Source organism: Littorina saxatilis, linkage group LG1 (genome assembly GCF_037325665.1).
Source record: "Littorina saxatilis isolate snail1 linkage group LG1, US_GU_Lsax_2.0, whole genome shotgun sequence".
Taxonomy (NCBI): Eukaryota; Metazoa; Mollusca; class Gastropoda; order Littorinimorpha; family Littorinidae; genus Littorina; species Littorina saxatilis.
In genome coordinates this window covers 2,026,924-2,045,811 of record NC_090245.1, presented here as the reverse complement: position 1 = coordinate 2,045,811, position 18,888 = coordinate 2,026,924, and the positions used below count along the sequence as shown (strand labels likewise).

The following is an 18,888-nucleotide window of genomic DNA, read 5'->3' as shown; positions in this document are numbered from 1 at the left end:
GGTCTGTGTGTAGAGAGGTTATCACAAGGGGTAGGTGGTCTGTGTGTAGAGAGGTTATCACAAGGGGTAGGTGGTCTGTGTGTAGAGAGGTTATGACAAGGGGTAGGTGGTCTGTGTGTAGAGAGGTTATCACAAGGGGTAGGTGGTCTGTGTAGAGAGGTTATCACAAGGGGTAGGTGGTCTGTGTGTAGAGAGGTTATCACAAGGGGTAGGTGGTCTGTGTGTAGAGAGGTTATCACAAGGGGTAGGTGGTCTGTGTGTAGAGAGGTTATCACAAGGGGTAGGTGGTCTGTGTGTAGAGAGGTTATCACAAGGGGTAGGTGGTCTGTGTGTAGAGAGGTTATCACAAGGGGTAGGTGGTCTGTGTGTAGAGAGGTTATCACAAGGGGTAGGTGGTCTGTGTGTAGAGAGGTTATCACAAGGGGTAGGTGGTCTGTGTGTAGAGAGGTTATCACAAGGGGTAGGTGGTCTGTGTGTAGAGAGGTTATCACAAGGGGTAGGTGGTCTGTGTGTAGAGAGGTTATCACAAGGGGTAGGTGGTCTGTGTGTAGAGAGGTTATCACAAGGGGTAGGTGGTCTGTGTGTAGAGAGGTTATCACAAGGGGTAGGTGGTCTGTGTAGAGAGGTTATCACAAGGGGTAGGTGGTCTGTGTGTAGAGAGGTTATCACAAGGGGTAGGTGGTCTGTGTGTAGAGAGGTTATCACAAGGGGTAGGTGGTCTGTGTAGAGAGGTTATCACAAGGGGTAGGTGGTCTGTGTGTAGAGAGGTTATCACAAGGGGTAGGTGGTCTGTGTGTAGAGAGGTTATCACAAGGGGTAGGTGGTCTGTGTGTAGAGAGGTTATCACAAGGGGTAGGTGGTCTGTGTGTAGAGAGGTTATCACAAGGGGTAGGTGGTCTGTGTGTAGAGAGGTTATCACAAGGGGTAGGTGGTCTGTGTGTAGAGAGGTTATTACAAGGGGTAGGTGGTCTGTGTGTAGAGGTTATCACAAGGGGTAGGTGGTCTGTGTGTAGAGAGGTTATCACAAAGGGTAGGTGGTCTGTGTGGAGAGGTTATCACAAGGGGTAGGTGGTCTGTGTAGAGAGGTTATCACAAGGGGTAGGTGGTCTGTGTGTAGAGAGGTTATCACAAGGGGTAGGTGGTCTGTGTAGAGAGGTTATCACAAGGGGTAGGTGGTCTGTGTAGAGAGGTTATCACAAGGGGTAGGTGGTCTGTGTAGAGAGGTTATTACAAGGGGTAGGTGGTCTGTGTGTAGAGAGGTTATCAAAAGGGGTAGGTGGTCTGTGTGTAGAGGTTATCACAAGGGGTAGGTGGTCTGTGTGTAGAGAGGTTATCACAAGGGGTAGGTGGTCTGTGTGTAGAGAGGTTATCACAAGGGGTAGGTGGTCTGTGTGTAGAGAGGTTATGACAAGGGGTAGGTGGTCTGTGTGTAGAGAGGTTATCACAAGGGGTAGGTGGTCTGTGTAGAGAGGTTATCACAAGGGGTAGGTGGTCTGTGTGGAGAGGTTATCACAAGGGGTACGTGGTCTGTGCAGAGAGGTTATTACAAGGGGTAGGTGGTCTGTGTGTAGAGAGGTTATCAAAAGGGGTAGGTGGTCTGTGTAGAGAGGTTATCACAAGGGGTAGGTGGTCTGTGTGTAGAGAGGTTATCACAAGGGGTAGGTGGTCTGTGTGTAGAGAGGTTATCACAAGGGGTAGGTGGTCTGTGTGTAGAGAGGTTATCACAAGGGGTAGGTGGTCTGTGTGTAGAGAGGTTATCACAAGGGGTAGGTGGTCTGTGTGTAGAGAGGTTATCACAAGGGGTAGGTGGTCTGTGTGTAGAGAGGTTATCACAAGGGGTAGGTGGTCTGTGTGTAGAGAGGTTATCACAAGGGGTAGGTGGTCTGTGTGTAGAGAGGTTATCACAAGGGGTAGGTGGTCTGTGTGTAGAGAGGTTATCACAAGGGGTAGGTGGTCTGTGTAGAGAGGTTATCACAAGGGGTAGGTGGTCTGTGTGTAGAGAGGTTATCACAAGGGGTAGGTGGTCTGTGTGTAGAGAGGTTATGACAAGGGGTAGGTGGTCTGTGTAGAGAGGTTATCACAAGGGGTAGGTGGTCTGTGTGTAGAGAGGTTATCACAAGGGGTAGGTGGTCTGTGTGTAGAGAGGTTATCACAAAGGGTAGGTGGTCTGTGTAGAGAGGTTATCACAAGGGGTAGGTGGTCTGTGTAGAGAGGTTATCACAAGGGGTAGGTGGTCTGTGTGTAGAGGTTATCAAAAGGGGTAGGTGGTCTGTGTGTAGAGAGGTTATCACAAGGGGTAGGTGGTCTGTGTGTAGAGGTTATCACAAGGGGTAGGTGGTCTGTGTGTAGAGGTTATCACAAGGGGTAGGTGGTCTGTGTGTAGAGAGGTTATCACAGGGGTAGGTGGTCTGTGTGTAGAGAGGTTATCACAAGGGGTAGGTGGTCTGTGTAGAGAGGTTATCACAAGGGGTAGGTGGTCTGTGTGTAGAGAGGTTATGACAAGGGGTAGGTGGTCTGTGTGTAGAGAGGTTATGACAAGGGGTAGGTGGTCTGTGTGTAGAGAGGTTATCACAAGGGGTAGGTGGTCTGTGTGTAGAGAGGTTATCACAAGGGGTAGGTGGTCTGTGTAGAGAGGTTATCACAAGGGGTAGGTGGTCTGTGTGTAGAGAGGTTATCACAAGGGGTAGGTGGTCTGTGTGTAGAGAGGTTATCACAAGGGGTAGGTGGTCTGTGTGTAGAGAGGTTATCACAAGGGGTAGGTGGTCTGTGTAGAGAGGTTATCACAAGGGGTAGGTGGTCTGTGTAGAGAGGTTATCACAAGGGGTAGGTGGTCTGTGTAGAGAGGTTATCAAAAGGGGTAGGTGGTCTGTGTGTAGAGAGGTTATCACAAGGGGTAGGTGGTCTGTGTGTAGAGGTTATCACAAGGGGTAGGTGGTCTGTGTGTAGAGGTTATCACAAGGGGTAGGTGGTCTGTGTGTAGAGAGGTTATCACAAGGGGTAGGTGGTCTGTGTGTAGAGAGGTTATGACAAGGGGTAGGTGGTCTGTGTAGAGAGGTTATCACAAGGGGTAGGTGGTCTGTGTGTAGAGAGGTTATCACAAGGGGTAGGTGGTCTGTGTGTAGAGAGGTTATGACAAGGGGTAGGTGGTCTGTGTGTAGAGAGGTTATCACAAGGGGTAGGTGGTCTGTGTGTAGAGAGGTTATCACAAGGGGTAGGTGGTCTGTGTAGAGAGGTTATCACAAGGGGTAGGTGGTCTGTGTGTAGAGAGGTTATCACAAGGGGTAGGTGGTCTGTGTGTAGAGAGGTTATCACAAGGGGTAGGTGGTCTGTGTGTAGAGAGGTTATCACAAGGGGTAGGTGGTCTGTCCAAAAAATGAAAAACAAGAAGGGCAAAGCCCATACGACTCACATGCTTGACCTTGACCTTTACATGACCTTGACCTTCAGGGTCAAGGTCAAATAACTAAACCTAGCAATGACATACACTAAGAACTGCTTTACACATTTTTCCTACCAAAATACATGTGACCTTGACCCAAGGTCAAGGTCATCCAAGGTCATGCAACACAAAGCTGTTAATTCAAGACATAGGAAGTACAATGGTGTTTATTGGCTCTTTCTACCATGAGATATGGTCACTTTTAGTGGTTCACTACCTTATTTTGGTCACATTTCATAAGGGTCAAAGTGACCTTGACCTTGATCATATGTGACCAAATGTGTCTCATGATGAAAGCATAACATGTGCCCCACATAATTTTTAAGTTTGAAACAGTTATCTTCCATAGTTCAGAGTCAAGGTCACTTCAAAATATGTATACAATCCAACTTTGAAGAGCTCCTGTGACCTTGACCTTGAAGCAAGGTAAACCAAACTGGTATCAAAAGATGGGGCTTACTTTGCCCTATATATCATATATAGGTGAGGTATTGAATCTCAAAAACTTCAGAGAAAATGGGAAAAATGTGAAAAATAGCTGTTTTTTTGGGAACATTTATGGCCCCTGCGACCTTGACCTTGAAGCAAGGTCAAGATGCTATGTATGTTTTTTGGGGCCTTATCATACACCATCTTGCCAAATTTGGTACTGATAGACTGAATAGTGTCCAAGAATTATCCAACGTTAAAGTTTTCCGGACGGACGTCCGGACGGACGGACGGACGGACGGACGACTCGGGTGAGTACATAGACTCACTTTTGCTTCGCATGTGAGTCAAAAAACGTCTGGGGATATCATACCCAGGAACTCTCATGTAAAATTTCATAAAGATCGGTCCAGTAGTTTACTCTGAATCGCTCTACGCACACACACACACACACACACACACACACACACACACACACACACACACACACACACACACACACACACACACACACACACACACATACACCACGACCCTCGTCTTGATTCCCCGTCTCGATGTTAAAACATTTAGTCATTACTTGACTAAATGTAAAAATCGGCGATTGGCCGAAGGGCCGACACAAACGACACCCCTGAAGGGCAAGTTGAACTGTACCAGATGTCATAAAAGAGTTAACATCGCAAATCATTATGGCACTTGAGGCATTACATCATTTTAGCATTTCAAATGTCATGATAGACGGGCGCTGTGGCGTGGTGGTAAGACGTCGGCCTCTTAATCGGAAGGTCGAGGGTTCGAATCCCGGCCGCAGCCGCCTGGTGGGTTAAGTGTGGAGATTTTTCCGATCTCCCAGGTCAACTTATGTGCAGACCTGTTAGTGGCTTATCCCCCTTCGTGTGTACACGCAAGCACAAGACCAAGTGCGCACGGAAAAGATCCTGTAACCCATGTCAGAGTTCGGTGGGTTATAGAAACACGAAAATACCCAGCATGCTTCCTCCGAAAGCGGCGTATGGCTGCCTTAATGGCGGGGTAAAAACGGTCATACACGTAAAATTCCACTCGTGCAAAAACACGAGTGTACGTGGGAGTTTCAGCCCACGAACGCAGAAGAAGAAGAAGAAGAAATGTCATGATAATAGTACCAAGTTACCTTGTATTTGCTGCATGCGATCAGCGCTCGTGGACTGTCCCCTTTGTTCCCCTTGGACAGCAGGGAGTAGTTGCTCTCTGGCATCGGCTGAAACACATTGCAAATCAAGTTAAAGAAAGTTGAAAATGAAAAAGAGAGAAACTGACATACGTGAGTAGGCAAGCACACCTAAACACATACAGGCACACATACAGGAGACACACAGGCGCGCGCACACACACACACACACACACACACACACACACACACACACATACACATACACACACACACACACACATACACACACACACACACACACACACACACACATACACATACACACACACACACACACATACACACACACACACACACACACATACACAATAATAATAATAATGCATAATATATCTATAGTGCATGTATCCAGGGTTTAACCCTGCTCAAAGCGCTGTACAATCAAAACACTACGACAACATAACATCATTTAACGTGCAATCACACACATATCAATTAAGTAGATGTGCAACGCCAAGGCACTGCATACCCCAGCGAAAGACAAACCTCTCTCTTACTCTCTCTCTTTCAAACACACACACACACACACACACACACACGAACACACACACACGCACACGCACACACACCCCCTCCCAAGTTACACACGTACACACATACACACTCACTCACACGCACTCACTCACTCTCTCACACACACTTCATACACACAAAACACACCCCCATACGCACATATAGACAGACGGACATAAACACCTTTACAAACAAACACACATACACACACACATACACTTACGCACATACACACACCCACCCACTCTCTTTCTCTCTTATACAAACAGACACACACCCACACCCACACACACACACACACTGTACATACGCACGCACACACACACACACACACATTGACTCACACAAATCTCATACACACAAAACACACACTCATACGCACATAGACCGGCACGGTTGGCCTAGTGGTAAGGCGTCCGCCCCGTGATCGGGAGGTCGTGGGTTCGAACCCCGGCCGGGTCATACCTAAGACTTTAAAATTGGCAATCTAGTGGCTGCTCCGCCTGGCGACTGGCATTATGGGGTTAGTGCTGGGACTGGTTGGTCCGGTGTCAGAATACTGTGACTGGGTGAGACATGAAGCCTGTGCTGCGACTTCTGTCTTGTGTGTGGCGCACGTTATATGTCAAAGCAGCACCGCCCTGATATGGCCCTTCGTGGTCGGCTGGGCGTTAAGCAAACAAACAAACAAATACGCACATAGACAGTCGAACACACACACCTTTACAAACAAACACCATATACACACTCATACACACACAAACATACACACAAACACATTCACACACACACACACACACACACACACACACACACACACACACACACACACTCTCTCTCTCTCAAACACACACACACACACATTCACACAGACACACACACCCCAAGTCACACACACACACACACATACACACACTCACTCACACGCACTCACTCACTTTCTCACAAAAACTTCATACACACAAAACACACACCCATACGCACATATGGACAGACGGACATACACACCTTTACAAACAAACACACATACACGCACACATATACACTTATGCCCACACACACACTCACACACACACACGAGTACAGACTCATGCACGCGTGCGCGCGCACACACACACACACACACACATACGAGTACAGACTCATGCACGCGTGCGCACGCACACACACACACACACACACACACACACACACACACACACACACACACACACACACAGTAACACTAACACATGTGCTCAAAATGAACACAAACACACACACTGCGCGAGAGAGAAAGACTACAGGGAGGCATGACGTCATGATGCAATACTTGACGTCAAAGACTTTTGACCGTGACGTAATCTTCTCACGCGAGCTTTATCCATAGTCTTGAACAACCACACACAAATAGACTTGGAAAGTACAGAATTTTTACCCGTCCAATGCGGCCTTGGGTGGCGTTTGCTGAAAAAATGGGGGCGACTATTGCACCCACCGATTTTTTGTTAGTATGGTCCCAATTTTTGGTGAACTTGCATCTCCAACTGTAGCACGTAGCCGGGCACAAAGAATCCTTCTTTATCATGTATTATCGGTGTGAACATTTCTCAAGTCGATTACAGTATGTGGGATACCTCCAGCTTCGCTGGGATAAATAACACATTGCTCTATAACACATTATCACAAACACACGCATGGGCACACACACGCACTACATAAAGCAAATTACACAATAATACATTATCACACACACACACGCACAACATAAAGCAAATTGCACAATAATACATTATCACACACACACGCACTACATAAAGCAAATTGCACAATAATACATTATCACACACACACACGCACTACATAAAGCAAATTGCACAATAATACATTATCACACACACACACGCACTACATAAAGCAAATTGCACAATAATACATTATCACACACACACGTTTTACATAAAGCGAATTGCACAATAATACATTATCACACACACACGCACTACATAAAGCAAATTGCACAATAATACATTATCACACACACACGCACTACATAAAGCAAATTGCACAATAATACATTATCACACACACGCACTACATAAAGCAAATTGCACAATAATACATTATCACACACACACACGCACTACTTAAAGCAAATTGCACAATATTACATTATCACACACACACGCACTACATAAAGCAAATTGCACAATAATACATTATCACACACACACGCACTACATAAAGCAAATTGCACAATAATACATTATCACACACACACGCACTACATAAAGCAAATTGCACAATAATACATTATCACACACACATGCACTACATAAAGCAAATTGCACAATAATACATTATCACACACACACGCACTACATAAAGCAAATTGCACAATAATACATTATCACACACACACGCACTACATAAAGCAAATTGCACAATAATACATTATCACACACACACACGCACTACATAAAGCAAATTGCACAATAATACATTATCACACACACACACGCACTACATAAAGCAAATTGCACAATAATACATTATCACACACACACGCTTTACATAAAGCAAATTGCACAATAATACATTATCACACACACACGCACTACATAAAGCAAATTGCACAATAATACATTATCACACACACACTACATAAAGCAAATTGCACAATAATACATTATCACAAACATACGCACTCACGCGCGCGCAAAACACGTACGTAAAAAACTATGTACAGTACATGGGACAAAAGTGACCACCAGGAACGGACCAAGCTTGAAAATGTATTTTACGGTCAATATTTGCGGAAAAGGTGTGTTTTTAGTTCTGATTTGAACCGAGATACGGAAGAGCAACTTCGAAGGTCAGCGGGCAGTGAATTCCAAACCTGATACTTGAAGGATTTCTTTCCGTACGTTTCCAGTTTAAATTTTGGTACTTTGAGGAGCTTTTCAGAGCTGGACCTGAGAGAGCCAGAGGGCTCGTAGATGCTCAGTACTGATGATAGGTATGGGGGAAGGGTGTTCTCAAAGTGCCTAAAAGAGAGACATGCAATGTTGTTCTCCACCCTGGCATCAACGGGAAGCCAATGGAGCTTTTTGAGGAGAGGTGTGGCGCGATGTGTTTTGCACTTACGAAGCACAACTCTAGCAGCACAGTTGTGAACCTTTTGGAGGCGGCTGAGGAGGGTTGAGGGGACACCAGAAAGAACAGGGTTGAGGGGACACCAGAAAGAACAGAGTTGAGGAGACACCAGAAAGAACAGAGTTGAGGGGACACCAGAAAGAACAGGGTTGAGGAGACACCAGAAAGAACAGGGTTGAGGAGACACCAGAAAGAACAGAGTTGAGGGGACACCAGAAAGAACAGGGTTGAGGAGACACCAGAAAGAACAGGGTTGAGGGGACAACAGAAAGAACAGGGTTGAGGGGACACCAGAAAGAACAGAGTTGAGGAGACACCACAAAGAACAGAGTTAAGGGGACACCAGGAAGAACAGAGTTAAGGGGACACCAGGAAGAACAGAGTTAAGGGGACACCAGAAAGAACAGAGTTGAGGGGACACCAGAAAGAACAGGGTTGAGGGGACACCAGAAAGAACAGAGTTGAGGGGACACCAGAAAGAACAGAGTTGAGGAGACACCAGAAAGAAAGTTGAGGGGACACCAGAAAGAACAGAGTTGAGGAGACACCAGAAAGAACAGAGTTGAGGAGACACCAGAAAGAACAGAGTTAAGGGGACACCAGGAAGAACAGAGTTAAGGGGACACCAGAAAGAACAGAGTTGAGGAGACACCAGAAAGAACAGGGTTGAGGGGACACCAGAAAGAACAGGGTTGAGGGGACACCAGAAAGAACAGGGTTGAGGAGACACCAGAAAGAACAGAGTTGAGGGGACACCAGAAAGAACAGAGTTGAGGAGACACCAGGAAGAACAGAGTTGAGGAGACACCAGAAAGAACAGAGTTGAGGAGACACCAGAAAGAACAGAGTTGAGGGGACACCAGAAAGAACAGGGTTGAGGGGACACCAGAAAGAACAGGGTTGAGGGGACACCAGGAAGAACAGAGTTAAGGGGACACCAGGAAGAACAGAGTTAAGGGGACACCAGGAAGAACAGAGTTAAGGGGACACCAGGAAGAACAGAGTTGAGGAGACACCAGAAAGAACAGAGTTGAGGGGACACCAGAAAGAACAGAGTTGAGGAGACACCAGAAAGAACAGAGTTGAGGAGACACCAGAAAGAACAGAGTTGCAATAATCAAGCCTGGACAGGACAAGAGAGGAGACTAGCTGAGTAGTAGAAGTAACTGAGAGGAGACTAGCTGAGTAGTAGAAGTAACTTAGAGGAGACTAGCTGAGTAGTAGAAGTAACTGAGAGGAGACTAGCTGAGTAGTAGAAGTAACTGAGAGGAGACTAGCTGAGTAGTAGAAGTAACTGAGAGGAGACTAGCTGAGTAGTAGAAGTAACTGAGAGGAGACTAGCTGAGTAGTAGAAGTAACTGAGAGGAGACTAGCTGAGTAGTAGAAGTAACTGAGAGGAGACTAGCTGAGTAGTAGAAGTAACTGAGAGGAGACTAGCTGAGTAGTAGAAGTAACTGAGAGGAGACTAGCTGAGTAGTAGAAGTAACTGAGAGGAGACTAGCTGAGTAGTAGAAGTAACTGAGAGGAGACTAGCTGAGTAGTAGAAGTAACTGAGAGGAGACTAGCTGAGTAGTAGAAGTAACTGAGAGGAGACTAGCTGAGTAGTAGAAGTAACTGAGAGGAGACTAGCTGAGTAGTAGAAGTAACTGAGAGGAGACTAGCTGAGTAGTAGAAGTAACTGAGAGGAGACTAGCTGAGTAGTAGAAGTAACTGAGAGGAGACTAGCTGAGTAGTAGAAGTAACTGAGAGGAGACTAGCTGAGTAGTAGAAGTAACTGAGAGGAGACTAGCTGAGTAGTAGAAGTAATTGAGAGCAGTGGGCGAATGACACACACACAAACAAGCACACAAAGTCCAGCTTACCAGCTGTCGGTTGATGACGAAGATTGTCTGCTCGTTGTGTAGCAACAATCTGTGTGGATCTGCCGGCTGACTGGTCACCCCGCGCAGACAGCCGCGCTGCCGCAGCCACTGGTCAGGGAAGCGGTGGCTGTTGTCACGACTCCACGCTGTGTACTCTTCCTTGGATACGTCAAACTCGTACACCTGCGTAGACAACCACAAATCTTTTTAGACCTGCCTACCCTTGTGAAGCCTCGAGTGTAGCAATTTAGATTTTTTGGGAATTTTCAGTGTAGCAAATGGTGTTGAAGTGTAGCATTTTCTAAAAATGTATTCCCACATCCGCATATATGCCATATTGCACAAGAAAAGTGTTTTTTTCAATACTCTTTTATGAGAATGCCGGAACATAAAATGGTCATTAGAGAGTATCTGCAGTGCCGCTTTTCAGTGTAGACCATGTTTCATGACCCATTGTGTGACCGCTACACGGAGTGGGAAGCACAAATGAGTACCAGGACTCACAAACAAGAACTGTTGCATGCTTGTTTATCATTCGTTTAATTAACTCTTTCAGCCCTGTGCCCGTCTCCCAGACTGGCACAAAAGTGCAGTTACCAGCGCCTGTGCCCGTCTGAAAGACAGGCGGGTGTGAGCACATGTTCTCTGGAAATTTCCTAAGGTTATAACCTTCAGAATTTGCAAAAATGGGAGATAACTGTTTAGGCGCTTTAATTCCTCTCTTCATCAAGGGATGCAGTTTTCCGCCAATTTTCGTCGGTTTTCAGTGTTTGTTGGCAATTTTTGAAGTAAACATGAGTTGGAGAAAGAGGTTTACTACAGCTGAGGTGCTCGAACAAGTGTTTGCTGACGAAGACAGTGAATTTGAGCCTGATTCGGACGAATGTACAGAATGTGTCGGAAACGAGTGAGAGTGTGAGTTGCGACCAACAAATCACCAACCATGCACAGTTTGATGTCGAAGAAAGGGACAGCGAACCTTCGACATCAACTGGTCTTGTGACTCAGTGAAACTACATTCTTTGGATATATGTGACTCAATGAAATGACATTTTTTGGATATTAACATGCCTGAGGAATTCAATCACCCTATATGAAGGTAAGAAAATACTTTTGAACAACTATGAATGCTGTTTTGTTGCAATTGATGAAGAAATTCCAGAGATATTCGATTTGTAGTGGGATACACATGATAATTTGCCGTGAGAGGAAAACCCTCCAGGATGGGCAAACTGTACAGGCTGCATCCGAAGCAGTGCTGAAAGAGTTAAGCATAGAAATCTTTAGCTTGGCATAGCAATTGCTCTAAAAAGAGAGAGAGAGAGAGAGAGAGAGAGAGAGAGAGAGAGAGAGAGAGAGAGAGAGAGAGAGAGAGAGAGAGAGAGAGAGAGAGAGAGCAGAGACTGACAGACGTACTCACCGTGTGATTGGAGTAGGTGACCAGAAGAGTGCGACTAGCTGGGGTGAAGGCGAGAGCCGTGGCCTGCTGGGTTAACGTTGGCAGCGCACACACCACCTAAAAACATCCCATGGATGACTGATCAGTATTCTAAATATACACAGAATAATTCAAACAGTTGCAACTAAATTTAATCTCAGAACAGAAATAATCTTAACAAAATCCCCTTATGACCAGTTATACCACCACATTCATAGCAAAATTAACCTAAAAAAACACACCCAAAAACACACTTTAAAAACAGAAAGGTACTCGCCTCAACACAGTCCAACAACCTCAATCCCAAAAAACTGTCTGGGACTAGCAATAAGGACAGTTAGTAAATAAAAGCCCCTTCCCAACTTTATGTGCAGTCTCAGAGACATCTTCCTACCCCATGTCATGACAGTAGCACATAAAAGCCCTTGGTCATTGTGCCATATGTACCTCTAAGGTTCTCTTGTACCAAACCGCCTCCTGACTCTGCATCAGATTGCTTGCGCTGGCATCTGCTTACATAGACCCACATTAAGTCACCACTAACTGCCAGCTTTACGGTAATGCGTACCCCTAGCGCGGCTCTGCTTGGGTGGGAATGTTCTGAGCAAAACACTATGTGTTAGACTACTCCATACCCCCCGCCCTCCATGGAACTTCTTGACCCCAACCAATTGGGGGTGGGGGGGGGGGGGGGGGAGTTTGCCCAGTCGGTAGAGGCGCTGGCTTTAAAACCGGTTGTTACTATCAGCGTGGGTTCAACCCCCAAGTTCGGCGCGGGATGTGTGTCACAGAGTCAACTTTGTGCAGACTCTCCTCGGTGTCCGAACACCCCCGTGTGCACGCATGCGCACGATAAAGATCCCAGGGTCACAGCGAAAGCCTCAGGCCTTGGAAACACGAATACATGCATGCAAAAATATGAAGCTCGGGTGTCCGTTCGGCCAACAGCCAATAAAGTAACCATTTCAGCACTGACCCAAGACGACCCAACCCGGTCCCTAGCCCATTTCAGGTCTCCTCTAGCAGCCGGCAGCCAGCTGTCTACATCCCCCCCTGCATTTTTATTTTTTATTTTCATACAAAGCCGGGTTTTCCCGTGTAACATGCCCCTAATGGCTTTGCCGTGAGGGCGTAAAACTTACATTTTCTCTCTCTTCTCTCTGCCATATGTACAGGTGGCTGATTACACCTAAACACGCACACACCTGGGTAGCACGACTCTGTTGCTGCTAGCTGTCCACTCGGAGGAAGCGATCCGAATTTCCCAGTGATGGTACAATAAAGTAATGAAAATGAAATGAAAAAAGAAAAGCACAGCAAGAGAGCAGGAGCTAAATGCAGTCACAGTCATGCTACCAACTGAGCTACCTGGCCCCTAATGTCATGCTACCAACTGAGCTACCTGGCCCCTAATGTCATGCTACCAACTGAGCTACCTGGCCCCTAATGTCATGCAACCTACCTCTCCTTCCTTTATGTTGTACAGCTTCACGTTTCCGTCTGTGTCCGACGTGGCTGCAAACTTGCTGTTGTCGCTGACACACAAGTTGGTGAAAGATTGCTTGCATGTTTCAGCTGCACGCACAATCAAACAGAAAAATGATCTGACAGAAGAACATGTGAAAAATGAAACAGACAAATGATCTGACAGAAGAACATGTGAAAAATGAAACAAAAAAATCATCTGATATTAGAAAATGTGAAAAATGAAACAGAAAAATCATCTGACAGAAGAAAATGTGAAAAATGAAACAGAAAAATCATCTGACAGAAGAAAATGTGAAAAATGAAACAGAAAAATCATCTAACAGAAGAAAATGTGAAAAATGAAACAGAAAAATCATCTGACAGAAGAAAATGTGAAAAATGAAACAGAAAAATCATCTGACAGAAGAAAATGTGAAAAATGAAACAGAAAAATCATCTGACAGAAGAAAATGTGAAAAATGAAACAGAAAAATCATCTGACTGAAGAAAATGTGAAAAATGAAACAGAAAAATCATCTGACTAAAGTGAAGAATGAAACAGAAAACATTTATGACTGAAGAAAATGTGAAAAATGAAACAGAAAAATCATCTGACTAAAGTGAAGAATGAAACAGAAAACATTTATGACTGAAGAACATGTGAAAAATGAAACAGAAAAATCATCTGACAGAAGAACATGTGAAAAATGAAACAAAAAAATCATCTGATATTAGAAAATGTGAAAAATGAAACAGAAAAATCATCTGACAGAAGAAAATGTGAAAAATGAAACAGAAAAATCATCTGACAGAAGAAAATGTGAAAAATGAAACAGAAAAATCATCTGACAGAAGAAAATGTGAAAAATGAAACAGAAAAATCATCTGACAGAAGAAAATGTGAAAAATGAAACAGAAAAATCATCTAACTAAAGTGAAAAATCCAACAGAAAAACTATCTGACAGAACAACATGAGCAGGGCTGGTATGGCAAGGGAGGTTACCCATTTATGTAGCTCTTGGCAGCGACTCTAGTTAGCTTTCTTGTGTGTGTGTGTGTGGATGTATGTATGTGTGTGTGTGTGTCTGTGTCTGTGTGTGTGTTTGTGTGTGTTTATAGGTACATTTTTTTGTGTGTGCGCGTGCGTGCGTGTATTCCCCTTTTTTTTTCTTCTTCCCCCCCCCCCCCCCCTCTTTATGAATGTTTAATACTTTTAATCTGTATGCCTGCGCCCCTGACATCATCCAACCACTTCTCTCCCCTTTCACTTATTTCCGTTCCTAGAGTTCCTTCCCTTTTTTGCGTGTTTCCCCTCCATTTTCTTTTCAAACCTTGTTCGTTCCGTGTTGCGTCTGCTTTTTGTTGTCTTTTGTGTTCTTGTTTTTCCTGATGAAGCTTTCATAAGCGAAAATTCGTATCGTCTTGTGTCGTTCTTGTATCGGTGAGTACAGTAATCCTTTGTTTTTTAGCTTTCTTATTGTTTACATAAGATAACAATGATGCTACATGGTCAGCCTCGCATAAGTAAGGTAACTGGTACACGATAAATTGATGTGATTTAGTTGAAAAAAATTAACATTAAACGTCAACTCTTATGAAAGGCCCTCATAGTCTGACCTCGATGCAGAAATTGCTCCCTATTCCGTGTTCCAAACTTGCCTGAACAGGAAAATACCCCTTTTTCTAACTCCCTGCCACATTCTCCCCCCCCCCTCCCCAGTAACACATCAACTGACAGGACTCAGCAGGCGGAATGGTGTGCGCCAGTCAACACCCTCTCACTTCCCCACTCCCTGTCACACACTCGCCCCCCCCCTCTCCCCCCCCCTCCCCAGTAACACATCAACTCACAAGAATCAGCAGGCGGAATGGTGTGCGCCAGTCAACACCCTCTCACTTCCCCACTCCCTGTCACACACTCGCCCCCCCCCCTCTCCCCCCCCCTCCCCAGTAACACATCAACTCACAAGAATCAGCAGGCAGAATGGTGTGCGCCAGACGACACCCTCTCACTTCCCCACTCCCTGTCACACACTCGCCCCCCCCCTCTCCCCCCCCCTCCCCAGTAACACATCAACTCACAAGAATCAGCAGGAGGAATGGTGTGCGCCAGACGACACCCTCTCACTTCCCCACTCCCTGTCACACACTCGCCCCCCCCCCCCCCCTCCCCCCCCCTCCCCCAGTAACACATCAACTCACATGACTCAGCAGGAGGAATGGTGTGCGCCAGACGACACCCTCTCACTTCCCCACTCCCTGTCACACACTCGCCCCCCCCCCCCCTCCCCCCCCCTCCCCAGTAACACATCAACTCACAAGAATCAGCAGGCGGAATGGTGTGCGCCAGTCAACACCCTCTCTCCTCCCCACTCCCTGTCACACACTGGCCCCCCCCCCAGTAACACATCAACTCACAAGAATCAGCAGGGGGAATGGTGTGCGCCAGACGACACCCTGTATCATCACTGATGTCCCAGATCTGCAGAGACCCTGAGCTGCTCGCCGCCACCAGAAGGTGCTTATCAGGGGAGATGACCAATCGTTGAGCAGCATGTATGTTGTCTTTGGACGGCAACGACAGACGAGCCACTGCCACTGATGGCGTGAGAGACTTGAGCTCAGCCTGGAAATAACACAGTTATTTCCGAAAATGATCTTTTATGTGTCTGTCTGTCCACTGTGAAGACTATTTGGTTGATTTTTCTTGTAAATTGTTATAATCATTCAAGTTACTAACCTTTCCTGGTTTTTTATTCTGCTATTCACATCAACAAGAACAAAATCAAAACGACTCTTTCACTCTAGTCTACTTGTTCTGCATATGTTGTTAGTTTCTTCTGCTTTGTTCCCACGTGAGTACACTATTTGTTTGTCTTTTTATTTATCGCTCTCACATACAGTCATCATAGTTATTCCACTATTTATTCTTCAAAATTTACCAGTGTCAGCTTGTGGACCCTCAGCTTCTCTTGGTCACTGAAGGCGACGACGGTTCCATCCTGAGAGATGGCGCTGCACGCGATTCTCTCGCCCGATCTCGCCTGCAGCTGGAGTAGTTTTAGCTGTGACGTGCGCAGGGGAAGAATGTCCCCGTTTACATCTGTAACCACACCAAACACTATTTTTTGTTGTTCTTAACTCAAAAGATGGTAGAGATGCTAAAATGAGTGTTTCTCTCTGAGCGGGGCAGAAAACGGGAGATGTAGAGAAAGGGTTGGAGAGGGGAGGGAGGGGGAAAGAAAGGTCGAGGCTGGCAGAGAACGAACGAACTTTATTACTCAAGGATGGAGATTTTAGGCTCACGCCTAGTCTTACAATCTGTCCCTGCTAAACTAAGACATAAAGATAAAGACAATAAAAGGACAATTGTCAATCGCAATCATACAGTATTACTAACTACAACATTACCTATACGACTACATAATGCATAATAGAACATTGAAATGTACATGTATGTCAAGATAATATAAAAGAAAAGAAAATTCGACTCGCACACACACGCGCGCCGCATGCCTGCAATCACGTTCGCAATCAATACAACACACACACTCACACACACACACACACACATACATACACACACACACACACACACTCACACACACACACACATACATACACACACACACACACACTCACGGGAAAAGAAAATAACTGCATCGGTCTCGAATAGCAGCTAGCATCTGCTGAAGAGACATTAAACCCCAAAAACCAACCAACCAACCAACATACACACACACGCACGCACACACACACACACACACACACACACACACACACTCACACACACACACACTCACACACACACATACATACATACACACACACACACACACATACACATTTGCGCACACACACATACACACGCACGCACACACACATACACACACACACACACACACACACACACGCACACGGACACACACACACAACAACAACTTCATCAACATCACCATCATCATCATCATCGTCGACATCATTATCATCATCAACAAAATATATAGAGGTTAGTGATAGCAATGCATTCTTGCTAGAAACAGCTTCAGAATGTAACTGTTCGTGACAACAGATATTTGCGAAGCTGCGATTTGAAGTGTTTAATCGTGCTTGACCCCTTTATCTCACATGGTAGCGAATTCCAAATTGTTGAGCCCGAAAACGCTAAACTGGTTTTATATAAATCAATACGGGGTAGCGGGGAAATTAATTTGTTTGAGCCATATCTGTCTGTTGCTTTCTGAAATAATGATCGCATGTACTGTGGGGTCTCGTTTATTTGTACCTTAAACATTAAAAGAGCCTTATTAAATAATAACTGATCTTTAAGTGATAGAAAATTAAGGCTGCTAAGCTTTTGATCTGTTGATGTTTGTGGACCCGGCATGATAAGTTTAGCTGCGCGACGGTGAAGAGAATTGACTTTTTTTAAGTGAACATCGCTACAACCATCCCAAAGTGTAGATGCATAATTCAGATGAGGTAAAATATGACCAAAATAAAACAACTTGAGTGCTGAGGTATCAGCGTAATGCTTTAATTTGGAGAGAAGGAACAAGTTTTTAGATAAGGTTTTGGTAACACGGTTGAGGTGGGACTGCCACTTTAATTCAGCGTCTATGGTGACCCCGAGAACACGATGGCTGGTTACTTGCTCAATGGGTGACTCATTTAAAAGGAGAAAGGTCGAGGCTGGCAGAGAGAAAGGTCGAGGCTGGCAGAGAGAAAGGCCAAGGCTGGCAGAGAGAAAGGTCAAGGCTGGCAGAGAGAAAGGTCGAGGCTGGCAGAGAGAAAGGGAGAGAAAGGGAGAATGGTAGAGATTGGGCGTGGGAGAGAAAGGTTGAGGCTGGCAGAGAGAGAGAGAGAGAAAGGGAGAATGGTAGAGATTGGGCGTGGGAGAGAAAGGTTGAGGCTGGCAGAGAGAGAGAGAGAGAGAGAGAGAGAGAGAAAGGGAGAATGGTAGAGATTGGGCGTGGGAGAGAAAGGTCAAGGCTGGCAGAGAGAGAGAGAGAGAGAAAGGGAGAATGGTAGAGATTGGGCGTGGGAAAGAAAGGTCGAGGCTGGCAGAGAGAGAGAGAGAGAGAGAGAGAGAAAGGGAGAATGGTAGAGATTGGGCGTGGGAAAGAAAGGTCAAGGCTGGCAGAGAGAGAGAGAGAGAGAGAGAGAGAAAGGGAGAATGGTAGAGATTGGGCGTGGGAAAGAAAGGTCGAGGCTGGCAGAGAGAGAGAGAGAAAGGGAGAATGGTAGAGATTGGGCGTGGGAAAGAAAGGTCGAGGCTGGCAGAGCGAGAAAGAGAGAAAGGGAGAATGGTAGAGATTGGGCGTGGGAGACAAAGGTCGAGGCTGGCAGAGAGAGAGAAAGGGAGAATGGTAGAGATTGGGCGTGGGA

General features: G+C 45.6%; 1 protein-coding gene across 2 annotated transcripts in view; it reads right to left on the bottom strand.

The window, feature by feature from the left end:
* The window catches only part of LOC138959213 (U3 small nucleolar RNA-associated protein 4 homolog), a 32,480-nt gene that overhangs the window by 2,073 nt on the left and 11,519 nt on the right, over positions 1-18,888 (bottom strand). For both annotated transcript variants that reach the window (XM_070330618.1, XM_070330612.1), the window contains exons 13-18: positions 16,443-16,603; positions 15,919-16,126; positions 13,495-13,607; positions 12,015-12,110; positions 10,595-10,777; positions 5,025-5,111 (exon numbers count right to left, since the gene is read on the bottom strand). In XM_070330618.1, the coding sequence (XP_070186719.1) occupies positions 5,025-5,111; positions 10,595-10,777; positions 12,015-12,110; positions 13,495-13,607; positions 15,919-16,126; positions 16,443-16,603 (848 nt within the window). The remainder of the gene's footprint in view (positions 1-5,024; positions 5,112-10,594; positions 10,778-12,014; positions 12,111-13,494; positions 13,608-15,918; positions 16,127-16,442; positions 16,604-18,888) is intronic.